The sequence below is a fragment of the Pezoporus occidentalis genome, unplaced genomic scaffold (genome assembly GCF_034315485.1).
Source record: "Pezoporus occidentalis ecotype Australia unplaced genomic scaffold, CSIRO_AGI_Poc_V1 ctg7, whole genome shotgun sequence".
Classification (NCBI taxonomy): domain Eukaryota; kingdom Metazoa; phylum Chordata; class Aves; order Psittaciformes; family Psittacidae; genus Pezoporus; species Pezoporus occidentalis.
This window is the reverse complement of record NW_026916052.1, coordinates 8,862,649-8,883,913: the sequence shown is the minus strand read 5'-3', so window position 1 is coordinate 8,883,913 and position 21,265 is coordinate 8,862,649. Positions and strand designations below refer to the sequence as shown.

General features: G+C 43.8%; 1 protein-coding gene across 8 annotated transcripts in view; it reads right to left on the bottom strand.

The window, feature by feature from the left end:
- Positions 1-4,104, bottom strand: part of GRM1 (glutamate metabotropic receptor 1) — a 177,611-nt gene extending 173,507 nt beyond the window's left edge. For 2 of the 8 annotated variants that reach the window (XM_062641942.1, XM_062641943.1), the window contains exons 1-2: positions 3,338-4,103; positions 999-1,899 (exon numbers count right to left, since the gene is read on the bottom strand). In XM_062641942.1, coding sequence (XP_062497926.1) covers positions 999-1,761 — 763 coding nt within the window. In that variant the 5' untranslated portion in view covers positions 1,762-1,899; positions 3,338-4,103. Of the gene's footprint in view, positions 1-998; positions 1,900-3,012; positions 3,313-3,337 lie in introns of those variants that run through there. The other 6 variants (XM_062641947.1, XM_062641946.1, XM_062641944.1 and 3 more) reach the window with 5 other exon arrangements.
- Between the last annotated feature and the right edge of the window lie 17,161 nt (positions 4,105-21,265).

Below are 21,265 nucleotides of genomic sequence, written 5' to 3'. Positions count from 1 at the left end.
TCTGTGAGAATGAAAGGTGTGGAGTCAGCTCAGGAACCAGAGGGAATCATAAATCAAATCCTTGTAAAAGACACAGTCAGATGAACAGAACAGCTGCAAAACTATAGCAATAATGCGGTCAGTTTGCAATTTTGTGCTTAAAATTCCCATTTTGAGGACCGTAACTGGACCATACGAATGTCACAATAACACACCGCAAGACTTTGCTTCCTACCAAATACAATTATTTCTGTCTGTCATTTTTGCTGGTCCACCTAGCCTGGTTATAAACCAGCATTCCCTTTTTTAAAAATACCCTTACTAGTGATATTTGTCTTTCGATATTTAAAATCGATAAAACCTGTTGACTACTAACAGAACTTACAGAGCACTGTTTTTCACTATTGTTGAAGCTGCATAAGAGCCTGCTTGGCCGGACCCGCTGCCAAACTGGACACTGCCTTTTCCTCCCCGCGGGACCTGGCTTTGGGGCTACCTGGACTGCAGGGGGATTCTCCGGTTTCTTTTCCTGTGCTCGCAGTCCCAGAAAGCCTGTTCACACGCCGCCCAGTCCGCAGCTAATCCGGAGTCCCTTCCGAGCCCTAACTCCGCTTTGCCCAACTTCCCGGGGCGGCCGCGGCTCAGCCGATCAGCTGCCAGCTGCCATCCCTTAGCTTTTATTGAGACATGCACAAACCGCTCCGTATCTGAATGAGAAAGGGGGGCAAGACGCCCGCAGACACCCGAGTTCTTGCAGGCTTTCCTGCGCTGTTGACCCACCACCATCGCTGCCTGCAGCCGCGGTGCCCGGAGCCTGGGGACGCCTTCGCTACGGAGAAAACTATGTCAATCCGTCCGCCCCGTCCGCTCAGCACTCCTCCCCTTTCCCCTTAAGTGGCAGCACCCGGGCTCTCCCAGGTCTCCCGGCGGTGACCCTCGAGCCCCCGCGGAGGACGTAGCGCCCCAGGGCCGGCCGGAAGAGGGCTCCCGGAGGAAGGTGCGGGCTACCCCGTACCTACCTTCCGTATGGACGGCGGAGACGTAGGTCCAGTTGTAACGCTTGACGATGTCGAGCATGGCCCTGGCTTGCAGCGTGTCGGACGGGACCACCCTGAGGAAGTATTTATACAGCGTTTTGTCGCTCAGGTCGATGCTGGTGGCAGAGTAAGCGATCTGGGGGATGTCGAAGAGCTGGAGCAGGTTTTGGACTTGGATAGCGACCGAGCTAGAGCCGGGGCCGATGACCCCCGCGATGGGCTTTTTCACTCTGCCCTGGGGCTGGGGCTGCGAGTCGGAAACGCAGCGGGTGCCTCCGTCCCGATCGTCTCTGATGGAGATGAGGGAGTCCCGTATAAACTCTATGCTCTGCTCCAGGGCCACCGAGGAGTGCCAGCAGGAGTCTCGGATCTCGCTGCCCAGGGTAATGTTAGGCAGCAGGACGGGGTCAGCGTTAATTTTATCCAAAGTGTGAAACATGGCTTCTACTCTCTGGATGCCGTACTGCTCCCGGATTTCCCCGCACTTCCTCTCGGGCACTTTCTCAGCCGGCGGCTGGTGATGGACAGAGAAGAGGGCCCCGATGATGACATCCCCGTCCATCCGAGCTACTGACCGCTGCGAGGAGGCTGCAGAGAGAAGCACTTTCCGCTCGACGCTCCTGGGCAGCACGTCCATCTCCAGGAACAGAGCAGGGAAAAAGACCAGCAGCACGCCAATCATGGTGTTGCACGATGTCATCCAAACCCAGGTTATGAATTTCACGGGCTCCTCTTGCCTGCACATGCTTTAAGGACATGTAGGAAATGGCATGCGCTTCCCCCCACCAGCGCCCGAGTTGCTCCAAATAACATCACAGCGAAGTCCTACAGCATCGCTCTCGAAGGTGCCAAGGCAGCCGCCATCCTACTGACTTTTAACCTGCTGGCATAGAAACGGGGGTTTAAAGCAGGCTGATCGGGAAAGCCATGTAAAAACAGAGCTCGATAAAGCAACCCCATAGAGCTTGGGTATGACTGCTTTCGCAAACACCGAGGGCAATTTGAGGGGTAAACCTCTCGAAATGAAGTTTTTAACATATGTCTTTATTTGCCTTGACATAGTCGTATATGTTAACCTTATCTGACCACGCCTTTCAAGCCGAGGCGGGTGTTCCCCGCACCTTTCCGCCGGCATACACACATTCCCTCCCGCCCGGGAAGGTGTGAAAGTTTCCCAAGGGAGTTCGCTCATCGGACAAACGTCCTAACCCGGCCCCGGCGGCCCCTGCCCGGGAAATGGGGTGACAAGTACTTCTCACGTTCTGACTACCTGAAGTCATCTTCCGCACCTCAGGGATTTCCTTGCTCGGCAATGAAAGGGGTGAAAAGACAGAGCGAGCAATCTGCCCCGCCGGCGACGGGAAATGTCATTTAAAGGTCAGCGCGGGGAGGAAGAAAGGAATTACTTTACAGTTCAGATTAACTTTTCCGCGTGTAGGGGGCAAAACTGTAATTCTGCCAGGCACACACACATACAAGCGGGTTTAAATACATACTAGTTACTAAGGCAACGGTGGGCAGAGTCCTGATGTGCCTTACCGGCACGCCTGCCTTTCGCAGGCAGGCTCCGAGCGGTCACCGGCGGTCACCCCGGTGGCTGGGTTTGCAGGCTTGAAACGCCGCGGTGGAAACAGGGTGGGCGGCGCGGGAGCCGCTGCCGCTACCACCGCCGCTGCCGCCGCCCGGGGAGCTGGTAGCGTGGCCGCGCCGAGTCCCTGTTGCACCACGGCGCTGTCAGCACCCGGGACAGCGCCCGGCAGCCCGCCCCAGCCCCGCCGGCTTTTCCCGTGCTGCCTCTTGCCCCTCCAGCCCCTGTCCCGCTGTCCCGGCACTCCTCTGTCTCGGTGCCCCCGTGTCCCTGCACCGGCCCCGCCACCGCCGGCTCGGCAGCCCGCCAGCACCACTGGGCGCTTCCCCCAAACTTCTGCCCTTCTCCCGGCGCTGCGGCCGCGGTCCCACCGCATGCACACACACACACGCACCCGGAGACACCGACCGCGTCCGCGGCAAGCACCATCCCGGGCTGGCCGCCGCTCCCCCGACCCTGTGGCGGGCAGGCGGGCTGGAGCCGGGGCCGCGGGAGTGCTGCCCGGCGAGCGACGCGGAGGGCTGGAGACGGTCACGGGGAAGGCGATGCTCCGAAGAGAGCCGCCGTCCTGGCTGCGTGTGCACACACGCCCGCAGGCACAGCTGCCTGAAGTCTGCTCCCCGGGCAGCTCCGAAGCCCCTCTCCCGAGCGCCTTCTGCCTGCTCGCCCGCCCCAGAGGCAACCCCACCGCTGAGCCCCGCGGCCTACTTGGAAGGTCCCCCCGGGGCCGTACCTGGCCGGGCAAGGCGGTGGCTCCGTGCCCGCCCGGAGCAGCCGGCACCGGCGGCTCTCCGGCCGCCCCGAGCTGGCGCGCTGGCGGCGGGGCGAAGGCTGTGGGCTGGGCGCTGGTGCCCTCTGTCTTCAGCACCGCTCCACCGCAAGGAAAAAAACAGGTCATCCCGGGCTCATCCATTATCTCATACGGTAGGATCAGTCATTTTCCCCCCCTCTCTTTAATTTCTTCGGCTATTGTCTTGTAAACGAGTAAGAAAGCCTCATCCGGAGCAGTCTGCGGCTGCAGGAGAGGTGTTTCCTCTCACCTCCCGCGGGTCTTAATTCGGTATCTTCTCGCCACAATTAGCAAGAGGGAGAGCAAAAGCAAGAGATTGCTGCTGCTCGAAGGGGACCCAGAACCGTGCTCGGGAGATCCGAGACAATGAAATGTGCCGGTCTGCTACACGGGTAGGGTTTCGCTACTAAAATAAATATTTATACTGAAGGAGAAGAAAATACTGCAACAAGATAAATCACCTGTAAGGATAAAGGCATTGAAATTACAGTTTTCAGGTCAAGATGAATCTAAATGAAGCACGTGAGAGGCATGTCAGATTAAAATAATACCAGATTGAATATCATAATTCAGACGACCTGCTTGCATCCCTAACACAGGTCTCGGGTGTTTTACTTGACTGTAGAAAAGTTAAAGTTAGATTACCTCCCCACTGGGAACTCTATAGATATTTGCCCTACTTTTGAAAGAAGAGGCAAGGACAAACATTTAACTATTGCTCATTCAGAGAAGAGTTTGCAGTGAACACTGCCTCAGGGGTGTCTTCTCCCTCTGTCAATATTTGAGCTTGTTTTACTGTCACGCAGCTAGCTATTTGCCTGTGCTGTGCATTTATTCATGAGGCACGTTCATTAAGGAAGACCCTGGCCAGATTTGCTGATGCCCACTTTCCCTGCAGGTCATGTTTCCCAATGAGGGAGCAAGGGGCAGAGGGGCTGCCTGTCCTCTGCCTTTGGGTATGAGGCTCACCCAAGACACTGCAAAGCCAGCCTAGGGCAGCTCAGCCAGGACTGGGCCTGGAGGGGCTTCCAGATGTGCACGTAAAGGGGGAATAAATTCCCATCATCCACACTTTAATAATTAAACCCTCGTCTCTGCCCTTGACACAATGAACCTGCAGCATGTCAGCAAATGATTCCAGTGGTTAAGTGAAAGGTTTTCTCCACTGGCTCTCACAGGGGATGCATTTCCAAATGCTCTCATTGGTCTTTCCCAACATTTAACACCCTGTAGCCTTCATCCCCTCCAACCTGGCACTTACTAAGACAGCACGTCTTTCTGCTGATGCTCATGCATGTCTGTCACACAGAGCTGCTCTGCCTCCTGTGACATTCTAAGCTTTGGTGAGACTGAAGAGTGGGTCACCAGATCCTGATGCCCAGCCATGGCCTTAACTGCTGCCTCTCCAATCCCTGCAGCACCAGGTACAAGTAGGTAGGAACCAGTAGAGGTCTGGCGCTCATGAGAAGACACCTGGGATGTCACAAGGCTTTAGGAGAGGTTAGGAAAAGAGGGCACTGGGACTGCAGGGCCTTTGATATTCCCCAGATCATGGGGAAGAAGGCAACGGCATGGCTCTGGCTTCTCTCCTATATATCCCAATCCTGCCCCAACCCACAGATCCAATACTTCTGCCCTCAGGAACAGCTCATGCACTCAGCCCTGCTGTCTTCCCAAGTTTCTAAACATATGGTTCTTTTATCAGCTGGTAGCCCCATCCTTGGGGCACTACACAGGACTGCATTTTTTTGTAGAGATATGAATTGCCATAAGACAAGACGAGGATCAGGTCAAGAACAGCACAGGAGTTGGTGCTGGCTTGTACACAATGTTTACTTACCTGATGTTGAATATTTTTCCTTCCTGAAAAGGAGGAAAAGTGAACAATTTTCAGTCTCCCATGTAACACAACCTAAAAATCACTTGGCAGTTGATTGAAATATTTTGATGGCATCAAAAGTGTTTTATTCTGTTTTCCTTTTAAACATTTTATACAGTGTAGGACAGTGTATCATTATTTTTACTTCAGATTAAATCAATCAGCTTAAAATGGAAGTTCTGTTCCAGTATTTCTTTAGAACTCATGGTTGGGTTTTTTTTTTTTCTCCACAACAGACATATTCCCATTAAATATTTCTATTTCATCAAAATGACCTCTTTCAACAGAAAATTTTCTACTGGAAAAGTTCTGGTCAGCTGTAATGAGAAAGGCCAATGTATTGTAGCAAATGGTTTGAAAGGAGGCTTGTTTGGGGTAGCAAAGACTGAAGCTTAGAAATCTGGCCTGCTAAGACCCCAGTTTTGTTTTTTCAAACACGGCTCCTCTCTCCTCTTTTTCCTATCAAGAGAGAAAAGTCAAATTACTGTCTAGTTGTGAAGACTCTCCAGCTAAATTATTGGGGAGATTTAAAGCTATTCTGCAAGGATCAATGCCACTAAAATTATACAATTTTATTCTGCCTTGGAAACAAGCAGAAAGCTCATGTGTTCCTGTCTGAAGTCAGCTAAAATATATACCAGCTATTTGATAAATTGCCTATAGTCCTTTCTATTCTGCTCACACAGATGCTTTCCTTTGAAGATTTACAGAAGCCACCTACTATATATAAACAGTGTGCATGCCAAACATGCATAGGTAGCCCTCTGTAGTAGACACTGAATTGTTTGCTCACAACAAGGATTTGGAGTTATCTCATCATCTAGCAGGCTTGTTCAGTCAAAACAGGGATTTTAATCTTCCTAATATATTCAATACACTTTCTCCTTTTCTCTTAGCAAAGCAAACTTTTCTCATAGGTTTTAATTTAAAACGTGTCATCTACAACATCATTTTCACCCTCTTTCTTGTATTTAAGCTCTTAAGTCACTATCTATTAAGAAACAAAGCAACTGCATTTTAACATTTTTGATTACTTGCACTTACTGCAACTGCTAGGAAATGAACATTAATGGATCGATGTCAGTACATATGGCACTTCATAAAGGTCCGATTGATCAGCTATTCCTTGCACTAGTAGATCCATCAAAATTAAATAGGATTAACTCATGAAATTTAGGATTCTATGATAGTTAGAAACTAGCATACCTTCTACACAAGCCTATGATCATATGGGGTTACTCTCCCCTGCTCCTTTCTGACCAGCATAGATACCCCTTGACCCCAAGGAGCCCTAGAAATTTGAAAGCTTCCATTACTAGTCATGAAACTTCCTCTCATTCCTTTTCTCAGGTCACAGTTATCTTGAGCATATTTTACAGGCTTATGAGATTTTACATTCTTTTAAAATAACCAGAATTTCTCTTCAGACATTTAGTCAGGAGAGAAGTGTCTGCCTGGTTATGATTTCAAATGTCTCTCAAATAAGTGTGGGATCCAAATCAATGAAAAATTCAGCATTCAGGGGCTGTCTTGTAAATTTTTTACACTCTAAGGATTATAGACTCCATGAAGCGATGAATAGACTCAATTTATTCAGACATTCAGCACTTTTCATCTCTGGCTAGCAGAGCTGTTAATAAGCTAAGAGTAATTCTTTCTACATTTTTAAGTAAGTAACTGATTGCTTTTATAAAACTCTCAGATGAAGTGTTTTTTGTGCCAATTGTTAAGGAGAGAGACTAGAAAAGCGTGCTCCAGAAGAGAAAGTGTCTAGCCTCTCCTCAGGGGAGCTCATCTCACAAATGATTTCTTTGCCATAGACCCATGCTGTCCATGTAATGACACGGTAGCCAAAAGCAGCTGTTTTCCCCTCATTAAAGAAAGGGCACATACCTCAGAGTGGAGAGTTCCTGGGTACCCGCTCTTGTGAAATCAGTAATGAATTTTGGAGCTCTGATGGCTATGGAGATGCTCCCAAAGAGTGAACAAAAAGTCAACTGAATATCTCCTTTGATAAACAACATGACTATGTGGTCCTGGATAAATAACCATTACTTATTTCTTAACTGCAAAAAATGCACTTAGGGTGCCCTCTAGGACAAAATGCTACAAAATATCTACATGTCCTTACACACACCAATTCTATCCAGCTCAATTAATATCGATAAAACTCTCTTGCTATGAAATCCTCTGATTTCCCTGAAATCAGCCCTTAAGAAACAACCTGAGTAAATAGATAAATCTGTGCTGGGACTTGCATATCAACAAGCTTATGCTACATCAGGACAAAGATAAAAGTGCATTTCAAAGTCAAAGGCCCACAGTTCCTGAGCTTCAGACTATCCATTTTAAATCCATAGACTTCTAATTTAATTTGGGAATGTTGGTCTGAATCACTCTGGCTGAACTTGCCAGACAGGGACTTAGGTAAGTGTGAAGAGAGACTATATCTTGGATATATGCGCTTTCATGTGGATTAACTGGATAGGTCTACTTCATTAGGTTGCAACTAACAAACAGGACAACAAATTTAACTATTAGTCTACTGTATGAAGAAAGATTTGTTTCCCACTCTGTTTGTGGGAAATATGGCTAGCCAGAATTTTCTATTGATTTTCAAGGACAGCTCTGTGTAAAGCCATCTGCAGGAATCCAGTCTGGTATCACAGAAAACTGCTAACACCTACATATGGAGAGAAAGTCCTTGCTGTGTAGATGAGGGAAAGATGCTCTTGCTCCCTCCCACCATCTTAGCTTTCAGGCTGGAGCTGTGGGTCAGTAAGCCCTTACACTGCAAATTTTAGTTTCAAAAGGGACAAGTAAATTAGGAAGATGGAAAGTTTATTCCCAGACTGCACTATGAAACAACACTGCACATCTCTGCTCAGCTCAGAGGGAAACCTGCAAGTACCCAGTAATTTCTGAAATTTCCCCAATGACTACAGGTAGCACTGAAGAAAACACCTCTGTATTTACTGCCTGCTATAAAATGAGAAAAGTAAAAAGTCACTTTGAAAATCGCAAATGTCAGGGTTGGAAAAGGCTAGCAGTCTTTTTAAAATGGGAATATTTTAAGCATTACTAAAGAATCAAAACAGGCTTTGCAAGTACCAGTTTAACAATAAAACCTTGTGTAACAAATATCTGACACATTTTTAAGAATCTTTCCGATGATAAAATTAGTGTATCAAAAGTGTAACTTATGCTGAATGCTCCAGAACATTACTTTTCCCATTTACAGTCTATTGCTGTTTATGTAATACTGTACACAAGATGCTTTATCAGCTTCCATAAATACCTATTTTTAAAGTCTGCAATAGCAAATAAAGAATGGGAGAATGGAATACCTTACAGATTTCTAGGATTTTGTGGTGACCTTTAACTGAAATGGTCTAATTTTCTACCCTGTACCTTCTTTATGCATTTACATTTGTCCAGGATGGATGGAAAGGATGCCTATAAAATCACTGCCATCAAACTTGTTGGCTTTTATTCACTTTGCTCTCACTACAGCTGTGTGTAAATGAACTCAGAGGTGTCACCTAGGGGAGCTTCAGGTCTATTGTTCTAGTTGTACTTCTTTTATTTATAGTCATCATGAGGAATTGCCTTGATAATAGAATTTACAGGCAGACTTTGTCATTTTGACTTTCTGTCTAGGCAAAGTATTTATGAAGCATTTCATTACTTCAGGATCTATTAGAATCATTGTTATACCTCTTTCTTCTCACTTCCCTCCTCATATCCTGCTGTGGTTTTGGTGATACATTAATTGCTTTTTCTCTCTGATCTCCTTCTGGTGAGGTGGCTGCACTCTCTCACTGGCCCACTGCCATTTCAGGGGTTCCAAGACCTTCATTCTCACCTGGGGTGTCTAGCTCCTCAGCCACTAGCTGTACCTGGCTGGTCCTTTGGGTGTTTCAAATCCCAGTTCCTCCAGAATCAGGCTTTCTTACTCTTGTCCACCTATGCAATTCTACTTGACTTGACACTGAGTAAAACACACACACACAAAAAAAGCACCTTTATTGACGCAGGAAAACAAACACCAATTATAACACCACCACTGGTGATGAAATGGCTGAGGTCCAGCTGATCCAGCAGGTTGAATTCATTGCCTGTGAATGCCAGTCCTCAGTCAGTATGTTTAAATGCTTTCTATCTTATATTTCCACCAGCTCTTTTTCTTTTGCCACCCGTTATCTAACTAGGCAGTACTTCATTTTTATCTCCAGTCCACTTATCATTAACTGCTCATGTTTGGTTCATGCATTAGACCACAGAGCTTCAAATATCACACTTGGATGCTTGCACTCCTGCATATCTTCCTCATATGTTCTTATACATTTTTTGTCTCTTGCTGAGCAAAGCTTAATTATAAGACACTAACAGATCCCGATTTTCTATAAACATTGGAGTAACAATGTTCTGAAACGCCAGACCCTGTCATATGCTTTGAATTGGATATTAAGAGAAAGGATGCACCTAAACCCATTAGTTTCTTTTAAAAATATTAATTACTGTCTGTAGCCATGGTGTTGAACTGAAAATTATCCAAAAGGAAGGCCAGAAGCAGGACAAAACCCAAAGAGAAGAATCTCACACAGTCTTAATTAAAGAACACTTTTATCTCTGTTGTCTAAGGAAATAAAGCTAGTGTGTTTACTGAGCCTACTGCCTCCACAGCCCACCCACCCCATCCCCGCCCCCGACAAAACCAGAAACAATGAAAGGAACACCAGTGCCCAACTAGTGAAAAAAAGCAAGAAATCTGAGAAAGTCTCAAATTAAATACATTTGTTAAAGTTTTTGAAGGTCAGTGGTTGACTAGAAGTAGACCTACCTAAGTACCCACACTGGAGGACATGCAGGTGAAATAACCAGTAGCGGCAACCAGGTGCCCAGCTAGCACAGCCCTGAGCCAGCCACAGAACTGGCTCCTCATGGAACCACTAATCCCCTCATATATGTGAATCATGTGTATAGGTGATGGATTGTAACTCACGAGGTGATTCCTGCAACTTGATTAGTAACAAATAGATGAAGGGATGGAAGAATACTTGGCTGAAGTGCTGCGCTATTATACTGAATATAAAGCACACAGGTGACCAACACTGCACTAAATTGAAAGAACTCACTTAAAGGAAAATTTCTAAATGGCAGTTAATTGTACTGTTTAGAGAATATCTGCATATTCACAATGACAAGTCTAAAACAAAGTGTCCTCATGGTTTTCAAATTATGTTGTGTAAGCACATACTAATTTCATGGCATAGCCTTTTATTTTTATTTCTGAGTACAGTTTCTTGATGACTGTATCATGTGCTTGATTTTATAGCATATGCTTGTTGTGTTTTTGTTTTCCTTTTTCTTGGCAAGAGCTTCTAAGACTTTTTCATCATCATTGCACTTTTTTCTTTAGCTACAAAGCATAAGTCCCCAATAAATTACAAACCAGCTCAACTAATTTGACAGCTGCTGTCACTATAGTAATAGGCAGCTATTGTTTTCCATGTCTTCATTTAAATTCAACAGACACTTGCTAGTGCTGCATATAAACATCTTAATTCCTATTGTGTTTCTTATTTCTAAATAGTACCTGCACTTAGTTTATTTTCTTTGCCTCATGTTCAAATTTCAGGAAACTGGCTTTTTCAAATCTATTATTAGATCTCTCAGTCAAATTGAACATCTTATGTCTTAGCTGGCTTTTATTTTTCTCTAAATTCCAGCCACTGTCAACAGAGGCAGTAAATCTGCACCTCTTTCTTTCTTCTTACTCTCCTTTACCAGGCAATACAGTATGTGCCACTCAAATAATCTATATCATATTTTCAACCTGTTTTCTAAATCATCCTAAAATCTGAATGTTCAGCCTAAATCTGCATTAAGTCTTCCCCATTTGCTTTCATTTTTGTGGCTACATGTAAATAGACTGATGACACACTTGTAGAACCTAATTCCAAAGAGTATTTGGACATATGCTCAACTCCACTCTAATTTAGCACAGCTTTTAAGTTTGTGCCCTCAGTTTTCTTTTTAGAAACAGAGGAGGAGGGTAAGCAGAGGAATTCAGGGATATGTGGTGAGAAGACTGAATTCAGCTTGTTGTCTAGTTTTTTTTTGTTTATTAATTTCTAATATAGTAAAGGCCTCATGAACAAATAAATAAATAAATAAATAAATGGTCTGCCCAGTAAACATTCAGAGGAACTACTATTCTACAAAGGGAGTACCACATACATGTTTTCCATGAATAACTGCTATGTTTTCCACGCATGTATACACTTTATAGTTCAAACCCCCACAGATGAAGAGAGAGACATCCTAGGCTACCTGCTGTTGCAAGGAAGACCTGATTGATAATACTGCAAGACCAGAGCTCACATTGATTCCTTGAGGTTGCAGGGCATATGTAAGAGCATGGAAGAGTTCTAAGGGGTGTTAGAAAAGAGACCCTTAACATTTCACAGTTGTAAACTGTACTTTTTAGAATGCTGAGATTAAACTGTTCCATCCCTTTGCCCATTTTAACTGTCTTGGTTGCACATTTGAAATGTGGGTGAGAGGAAGATGTTATTCAGTTTGATGCTATTTTTAATCTTATAGTGTACATAATGTATTCAGAAACCTTTTCTTTGAAGGCAATCTGCATTCTGTGCTGTTAGAGAGTATCACATCTTTATATAGTTTATGGCATAATTTTGATTAGATGCAGTTCTTACTCTGGGGACAGAAGCGTGTAACACCTACAGTAATTATGGTAATTGTGTATCAGAAGATGGCTATTCAGGAGACTGCCATTTGTTTAGCATATAATACTGTAGGCCTATGAGATAGGGAAGTGTCTGCATTTAAGAATAAACAATAAAGGCCACTTTAGAGCAGATTGTACTTTATGTTACATTACACATACCTTAATGATTGCTCAAATTGAAGTTATGCTGCTCCGGACAACACTAACTTCACCAAAATCCCTTGGAAATGCAAGGCATAAAGAAGGAAGAATCAGCTTGGCTCCTCAGGGAACCACTCTTCTTGTGCAGAAGCAGATGTGGAAAGCACATATTGCTCCAAAAAGTCAAACCACACCAAACTCTCTTTGGGCTAACCAGGCCCTACCCTGAGCAATTTTGGCTGTGCCAAATCAGGCAGAACCAGAAAATGTAACTGCCTGGGCAGAACCCTCCTCAGAAAGCTCTCAGGTCGTAAGAAGCTGGGACAAAAAGACTGTGAGGGTTTGAATGGTGTGTATGCTACCTTTATTTTAACCCTTCTCAAATTATGGTGTTTATTTGGCTTAAGAACAAGGAATAAAAATCTGAAACATTACTGGAAGCTGCAAATAATTCTTCTGGAGTTACCAGGGCAGCAAAGCAAAGCAAAACTTGGCATTCAGGGTTATATCACTTTCAGTGGGTAACTTATAAATAACATTAAGTGGATGGTTCTCTGAAAATAACTTAGCCTTTCTTGTGTTACCAGCAATGTCTGCCTTGAGGTCTCCTGACACCACACTCATTAGCGACATACTGACCAGCTCCAGGAGATGGACCTGCCTCAGAAGCAGCAGTGAGTGCGGAAAGCTCACCTGACCCTTCTCTCTCTGTGGGACCTCACCACCAGCTGAACACAGCACTGCCACACTTCTTGTCAGTTGGGTTAAAACTGGATATCATAGGTATTTCCCACCAGGTTAATCTTTTCTGGAAGGCTTCCTGAAAAAATGCTGTTTCCAAGTACAGGAGATAGGAAAAAACATCCATGGCCTGTGGTAGAAGCATCTGCATTTCTCTCCTTGTAGAACAGACACTGGAGGGCTACCTGGGGCCAGTGGCAGCAGTGAATCCCAAATGGGGGGTCGGTTGGGGCAGGGCCTGGCAACCAGAGCCCATCCCACCACCCCAGCTGGGAGCGGGGCAGTAGGAGGTAGAGCCTCAGGGGTGGCCAGGCAGGGACAGGCAGGACTGGTGGTGTCCCTGGGGCCCTGACAGAAATACATCCACTTATGCTCTGGGCAGGAGCTAGAGCTGTTGCAATTTCTGATAAGACATAAACAAGATGCTTATCAAGCCAGAAGATAAGCATGCCTTGTTTTGCTGATATCTCTACACAAAACATTGTAGTGTTGTTATTTATAGCCTATGACATCTTAATCATTTATCACTTTCCATCTGTGCTGCAGATCCAGGACTACTGTATCTATTAGGAACTTCTACAGGTCCATAAGCATCCTAGGAGAACATTTTTTTTGTAATGTTTTTGTATTCTGTTCTTATTGCCTAGAGAAACAAACTGAAGCTAATGAAAATATACTTTTTTTATAAAATAATACTTTGTTGAGAAAAAAAAAAAGACATTTTGCTCTGACCCCGTTATTTTCTCTCACAATAACTTTTCAAGTAAAAGCCTGTTCTCTCATCTCTTTGCACCTTCCAATTACCTCCTCAATTAAAAAGGTGTATTTTTGCTCAAGCAGGGTCATGAGATGCAATATTCCATTGTTTTATTGTGTAATGAGGTGGGTTTTTTTTCTGAGACTGTGTTCAGTGATGCACAGTTATTTCTGCTGACTCATTTCCTCAGTCACAGAACGTGAATGCTGTCAACCCCAGCTAAGAAGCATGCATAGTCCTGTGGTACACAGATGAGTAATCATGTAGGAAAATGCCTTAGAACAAAACAAGTGAAAAAAACCCAAACTAAACAAAACAAAACCCTTAGAGCACTGAAAGCAGAAAGGAGATCAGGCTGAAGCAGGGTTTATTATTGATATTTGTGTACAAACTTAATAACTGTAGTGCTACATAACAGATTATGCATCTACCTTAATGAGAGTACAGTAGACATGAAATAATTATTGTTTTAAAGCTAAAACACAATCCATGCAGCTGAGTTTGCATGGGGAAAGGTGAAGTAGAGAGTAAAAAATAAAAAAGAATATACAGATATTTGACATTAAACTATTAAATTACAGATTTCTGTAATCGAAAAAGGTATAAAAGTACCAAAATAAAGTACTTACACTGCTTGCACCATCCATGTTGATTATAAACCAGGAACTAGAGTTGCTTATTTACACAGGCTGTTCCATTAGTTCCCACTAGGTTGGGCTCCCTGTGGTACCATGGAGAAAAACAAAACTAAACAAACATTTGGGGGCCCAAACTAACTTGTCATTGCTCATTTTTAAGTCTTAGGCAAAAGACATGCAAAAACATAGTTTGATTAATATGTATAGGTGTATGCATTACTGGAAGTACAATGACAATTTATATCCAGAGAAAATACTCTTTCTTATTAGTTAAGGTTGCTGCCTTAGTGAGGTAATGCCTCAGGCCAAATTAAAAGGTCAGCTCAGGGATAATTCAGGGTGCATCTCTACTAGGGATTTACTCCAGGGATCCACAGTGCCCCACATGGAAGGGGGTCTAAAGGCCCCTGGCCTCATAACAATTCTCCCTGAAGAGCAGTACCAGCCTTGTATCACCACACTCAGGCCTCTCATGTTCCAGATTTGCTGTACCTTTCAGAGAAATGTTATAAGGGACCAGGTCCCACTGCAGCACAAAGCAGCCAGTTCTGCTGCCCAGCTGAGAACTGCCTTGCTACAATTCCCTTGTGGGGTAGCGCCGCATAGTATCTAACGACCTCATATTACTGCAGATAGATATATTCCTATGTCTTCTACCAGAAATGCTGTCTGGCATTAACAACGTCCAGGTAAGGAGTAACCACCTTGAAGCACTGGGCAGTTCGCTGACAGCTTTGCGGTACCTCCTTGGCTGTTTCATGCCCTGTGCAGTCTGTGCTTCAGCACTGCCTGCTCATGCAGGTCAGTATCAGCACAAATGCTGGGCAGTATGGTGTACAAATCCTACCCCCGTGCACAACCGGGTGCTTTTTCTGAGCCAGTGTAATAATCCAAGTGGGCTCAAAGATGAATTTTGGACATATAATTCAATAAAATACTCCTTTAAAGAGAATGATTATTAATCTTCTGCCATGAAGCTCCACCAATCTTTATGCACTAATTTTAACATCAAAGCTTGTTAAACCTGAAGAAAACATCTGTGGAGGCAGATTTTTGCCAGTGTTAAATAAATACACTGGTTTGTGGCTTGAGTACTGAAGATCTCTCAGTACTTCTAATTTTATAAACCAAGGAAATAAAATCCCTGATGAAGTGTATAATTTCTTTAACAGAAGATACAAAGACTGATTCTCACTTTTTTACGCGGAAAGTTGCCAAAGAACATCGTCCCAGAAGACTGCACGTTTTTGTTTCTATTTCAGTTTGAATTGCCCTCTTATTGAGTGCAGACCACAGATAAGAATTTTGCATGAAGATGTTTGAATTGGCTTAATTCTTATATTAGAGAGTCAGCTGTAAATTCAAATCTTCTCTTGCCAGAGTGAGAAAATAAAGATTTTTTACCACCATGAAAAGCATCTCTAACGGGTAATGTCTGAAATGTCTATTGTGAGTGTCCTTCAGCTGTCCTCCAAACCACTGTGCCATGTATTACGTTATAAACATCTATATTTTGAGCCTAAATTTCCAAATGCTTTTGCTGATTTGATAATTAAATTTAATTCCGGTTTTATTAGAGGGTTTGCTTTTTCTCCACTTTACGCATTTTTGTCATGTAAAAAAAGGCTCATCAAAGCAATGAAACCACCTTATTTAGGTATATATTTAAATAACTCCAAGAACTGGATTCCAAATCCTACATAGTAACTCTAGACGATGTCCTAGATGCAATGACATGGTTATTTTTTTTTTTTCTGCTCCATATTTAGACAGACTTTTTAAGTGTCCTTTTCTCTTGGAAAAGCGAGATGGGCTTAACTCCCACCAGTGACTGATCAGCTGCTATTGTCAGTCCTAAGGTCAGGTGTATCACCTGGTTTTCACAAAACCAGCACGCATTCAGCTGAGCAGCAGATGGACAAGGGTATACAAGAACTGTGCATACACGTGAGCTGAGACAGATGGCCTGAACAGCGTAATTCCATGGGGTGCAGATAGATTCCTCCAGGAGATGCTGTGTTTAAGAGGCAGAAGGGCACAAGTCATACACTGAACTTCATTATTTTGAAGAAAAAGAACTGAAGCCCTGAATAAGCGAAAGAAGATAGGCTTGTCAACCTGTGGCCCCTTGGTATTGTTCCCTGCATGCTGGGGAGTTAGCCTACTGGCTCACATGATTGCTTTTGGCACACAAAAATACTCTGCTCTTTATAACTCTCCGAAAAATACATGTAAATCTACTCTTTTGCTTGAAGCAGTATTATGCACTGTGGATGGCAGCAATTATATGATAACACTTTAAAAGTCCCACTATGATAGATAAATTATTTTAAACCACAAAGACTAAGGAAGTTGCGTACAGCTGCACCTATGAACATAATTTCCTACTAGGGCACAGAATACTGACCACAGATTTATTAATCTGGAATAGACTGGAGCCATATTATGCCTCCACTGGGGTTCATCTTTTCATTTCTATCATATGGTGATTTCTGTCTATAGAACTTAAAAGATTTTTCCTACTTGTTAACTAATCAATTAACAGAGTGAGTGGCTTTCTACCTCATTTGCTGAGACACAGAGATGCTCAGTTAGCACTTCTGTATAACGTACAATCGTTGCAGTACAGGGAATATAGTCTATCTGCCCACAACTTTATTCTTTTGCTGCAACCATGCACATTTCCCACCACCAGAACCAATTTGGAGATAAATGCAATTTTGATCTTCTTTAGAAAACTTCTGCTTGCCTTTGCAAACAAAATATAAGTGAAAAGGACTCCAAAACATCACATCAACTAACATACAGTTTTATCTTGTCTGCTGTCCCTCAAAACAAAAATCTCTTTGTAAAGTAGATGTCACCTGCTTTTGTTTGCTTACTCTTTCTAGGATTTAGAAGTAGCTACTGAGAGCAAAGGGCAAATTTTATCCATAGCAAAGGGAGGCTACATTCGTAAGTGTGGTCGAAAAAACCCAGTCCCATTTTGTCATATTCTCTTCTCTTTATATTGTTCCTTTCCAATTCATTAAATTAAATGGAAATTACCTTCTTTCATACATTTAAGTTCTTTAGAAAAGGAAAGAAATTACTAAGTACTAATCACTAGGATCCTTAGTCATTAGCTGCTGAATAGAAATGGGCATTTTTTCACCTGCTCTCAACCCTTGTTTCAAAATACAGCTTGTTTATCCTGAGAACTAAGGAAGGTATTTCCTATAGAATGGGCATAAGAGAAAAAGACAGGCTCAGACAGAAATCATTATGCAGAACAGTCACCCTCTTGATGCCATTGTGTCTTCCCCTGTTCTGAAAGTAGAAAGGTTCCTTTCTTTCTTACTAAGTTTTATGACATCCTAATGAGAAAATAGAGGTCACTTTCACACACGCTTTACATTAAAAATCTTTAAAAACCATGACCACTATCAAAGAAAGCACAAATCCCAACCCTGGAGAGAAAATCATTAAATAGAAGACATGCACAATACAGAAATACAAAAGTTAACTAAAGGACAAGAACTTTTTAAGAGATTCACAGCCCTGTGAATGGCCCATGAACAGAGCTCACTGAAGCATGGATTGTTGTCTGCTATTTCTATATGGATTCTTGAAGTCTATGCTGTTGGAGAGGTTTCTCATGATGGTGATTTGACTACCATCTGTCACATATTTTTCTTTCATTCTTTTCCTGCAAGAGAATATGCGATGAAATGTCCTGGTTCAGTCACTGTTCTTTTTTGTGCTGTAGTGTATTGGTACTGGAGAAGTCTGAGTCAAAGAAATGCTCTTTGGGCTTTTAGGAGGAAAGGGGAAATGCCTTGATGGTCACCAGTTCCTGGGGAAGCTAGCTAGATAAGGGGTAGATAAGATGGTTACTGTTAGAACATTACTTCTGTAATGTGTTTTTCAGTTTGAAAGATTGGGAAAATTTTTCTGGATGATTTGTCAGCTACTGGAAGCAGAGTCAATGGAGCCTGTGCTAAAAGTTTAGTGCTCCTTCAGAAATTCAGAATATTCACTCTCACAAAGAGCCTTGTAGGGGGTCACAATTCTGCACTGAAAAACTCTAAGTTGCTGTCAGGGTAGATGCATCACATTTAAACAGGATTTACAGATTTATAATGAAGTAGGACAGCACAATGTTCCTTGCTAGCTTTATTGCTGGTTGTAGATCCCAGGACATTAATAAAGCTGTTCCCTATTACTAATCTTAGGATCAGATTGACAATTATGGATCCTTATTGGAAGGCTTCCAGGCTACACTTGTGTTCCCTCTATTGGGCATGCCAGTGGATATTGGCTAGTTCCTGTGCAAGTGGCACAGCTTATATTGTATCCAAGGCCTTTTGGAAGGAGCTGTCCCCATGTATGTTTAAGCAGGACTGACTTTACAAGAATCCAGAAGCCTTCTGCGTTTCTCTCTCAGTCATGTCTGTGATGACCCCTCCATATCCTTTATAAAGGCACAGGCCTGATCTAACTCTTGAGTCTCCTGCTGCAATAACCAGACAGTCATCCAACTCACTGCCACTGGTGCTAGTATTCTTGGGAAAGCCTAACACCAGTCTTGAGAGCGATTCAAACCTCCCCCAAAAAGGCAAGCAATCCACTGTCGACCAGGTGAAATTAGAATAATAGAATGATTTGGGTTGGAAGAGACTTTAAAGATTATCTAGTTCCAATCCCCTGCCATGAGTAGGGACACCTTCCATTAGACCAGGATGCACAAAATCCTATCCAACCTAGCCCTGAACATTTCGAGGGATAGAGCAGCCACAACTTCTCTGGGCAACCTGTGCCAGTGCCTCACCACCCCCACAGGGAAGAATTTTTTCCTAATATCTAATCTAAATTTACCCTCAAGTAAGGTCCAGATCATGGAACCCAGTGGTGCCTTCGAATGGGTGTTGCAGACTCACAGGTGCTGCACCCTTGGTTAGAGACTGCAGGCAAGGGGGGGTTGTTTCATCTGGCAGACTTCCCTTTTCTTTCCCATTTCACTGTTGATAAAGCACAGACTTCAAGTGGAGGAGGATAAGCAGCAGTCAGTAGTGGGATTTTCTCACAGCATCAGGTTGTCAACAGCAGGTGAAGGACATTTGCATGAGAGGTCCCACATTTTAGGTCCTACGTGGGGGGAATCCTCATAGGACTGACTGACAACATACCATTTTTATGATCTGCTCACCATGATGGAAGTTGTTGTCCTCTGGCTGCCCTGACTCCCGTCATCAAAAGAGACAGTTCAGGATGAGAAAATCTGATGTTCATATATTGCAACATGAACCTGGATGTCACCTCTTTAAAAGGAGTTGCCTACCCAGGCATATGGCTGCATGCCAGGAGGTGGGAGTGAAAAATGGTAGCTTCACAAATTCCTAGACAAGCACATCAGCTGCTCACTATGTTACTCACTGAGTCAACAGCTAAATCCCAAAAGGCACATCCAGAAACAAAACAACTCCATTAAAAATATAAAAAGGATGATCTTTTAACAAGACCCTCCCATCAGAAGGAAGACAAAAAGCCTCCCAACTCTGTTGGCAGAACAGGCTGTATCATGCAGAGCCAGTGGGCCAAGACACAGCACACCCAGAGGCATGGATTACTTGGGGTGGGATCATAGCACGGGGACATATGGTGAGCTACCCCAAGGTGATCCAGGTGTGACCTTAAGCTTTTTGAACTCACAGGACCTTCTTCCTACTTTGAGTAAAACTAGCTCTTTTGCCACTTCTCCACCAGTTTCTTCATAAAGCTGCCAGAAAACTTGCTCGCAGTAAAGCTGTGACTGCAGCACCAGCAAATATTCACCAGCATTGGCAACCTTGGGGCACCACCAGCCCTCACTGTTGCTGACCGGTCCTTTGGGACTCCTATGGACCGCGTATCAGACCTTGGGGCCATCAACCCTTGCCCCAGCGATGCTGCAGCAGGGCCAGTCTCCAGTTCCCCACAGCCATGACCAGTGGCTCACTCTTCATCCCCTCAGTTGCTAGTATTCCAGTTACCAACCTAAACTAGACTGTCTTCCTTTGAAGAGTGTCTCTGCTGTGCTTGTAATCTACTGGTGTAACATAGGACTGAGCAATGATTTTAAGTGAATTTCCATATAGGAATGCCAAATGCTCATGTAGCAAATGGAACTTCATAAATTAAAACAGCCAAATCACCATGGCATATGGGCCAACAGTCTGATGGCTCCTTTTGCCACTGCACACCACAGTTTTGAATGGGTACTTTTCCCTTCTAAAAGGGTTGAAAATAGTGGAAAAATCAGACACAGACAAAGAATGAATTCATTTGTAAAGGCTAATGGTAACAAATGGTTGAAAGGATTGCTGTGAGAAAAAAACCAACACCTTCTTACTGTAAATGTCTTCCCCACTTGTATCTTTACAACTGCTTCAAGTTTCCAAGGGTGGATTTGTGTATTTCACAAGAAGATAAATGCTTGCACAGTTTTTACTGATCTGTTTTTAAAAATTCATTAAACTAATTTGGCCTTCTTTGCGTGCTAACTGCCCAGAAATCTGCTCTTCAAATCACTCTTGTGACATGATTTAACAGACTTCTGTGTGCCTCAAGCATTTCACCTCTTGGACTGCAGCAAGGGTTCCACCATCACCACTACTTTGAGAAATCATTTCTGTCACCTCTTCCTGTGTGCTACTGATACAAGATGGTATTTCCTCTGCTTCACCACAGTTTCTAAGCCCAACAGACTTTTTAAGGTAATAATGCAAGCAGTGCTGGTGAGTGTACTTGCGCTTGGCGTCACTGAGACAAAACGTTTTCATCTATTTCTCCCCAGGTGGACTTTCTCCATCACCCCTTATACCAATCCCCACTGCAGAGACCTGAAACACCTCACAGACACAATGTGGGGTTTTAACCTGCCTAATACCCTCCAGCCTCGTTCCTCACGAGCCTATCCTTGATCATTCCCATTTCGCCT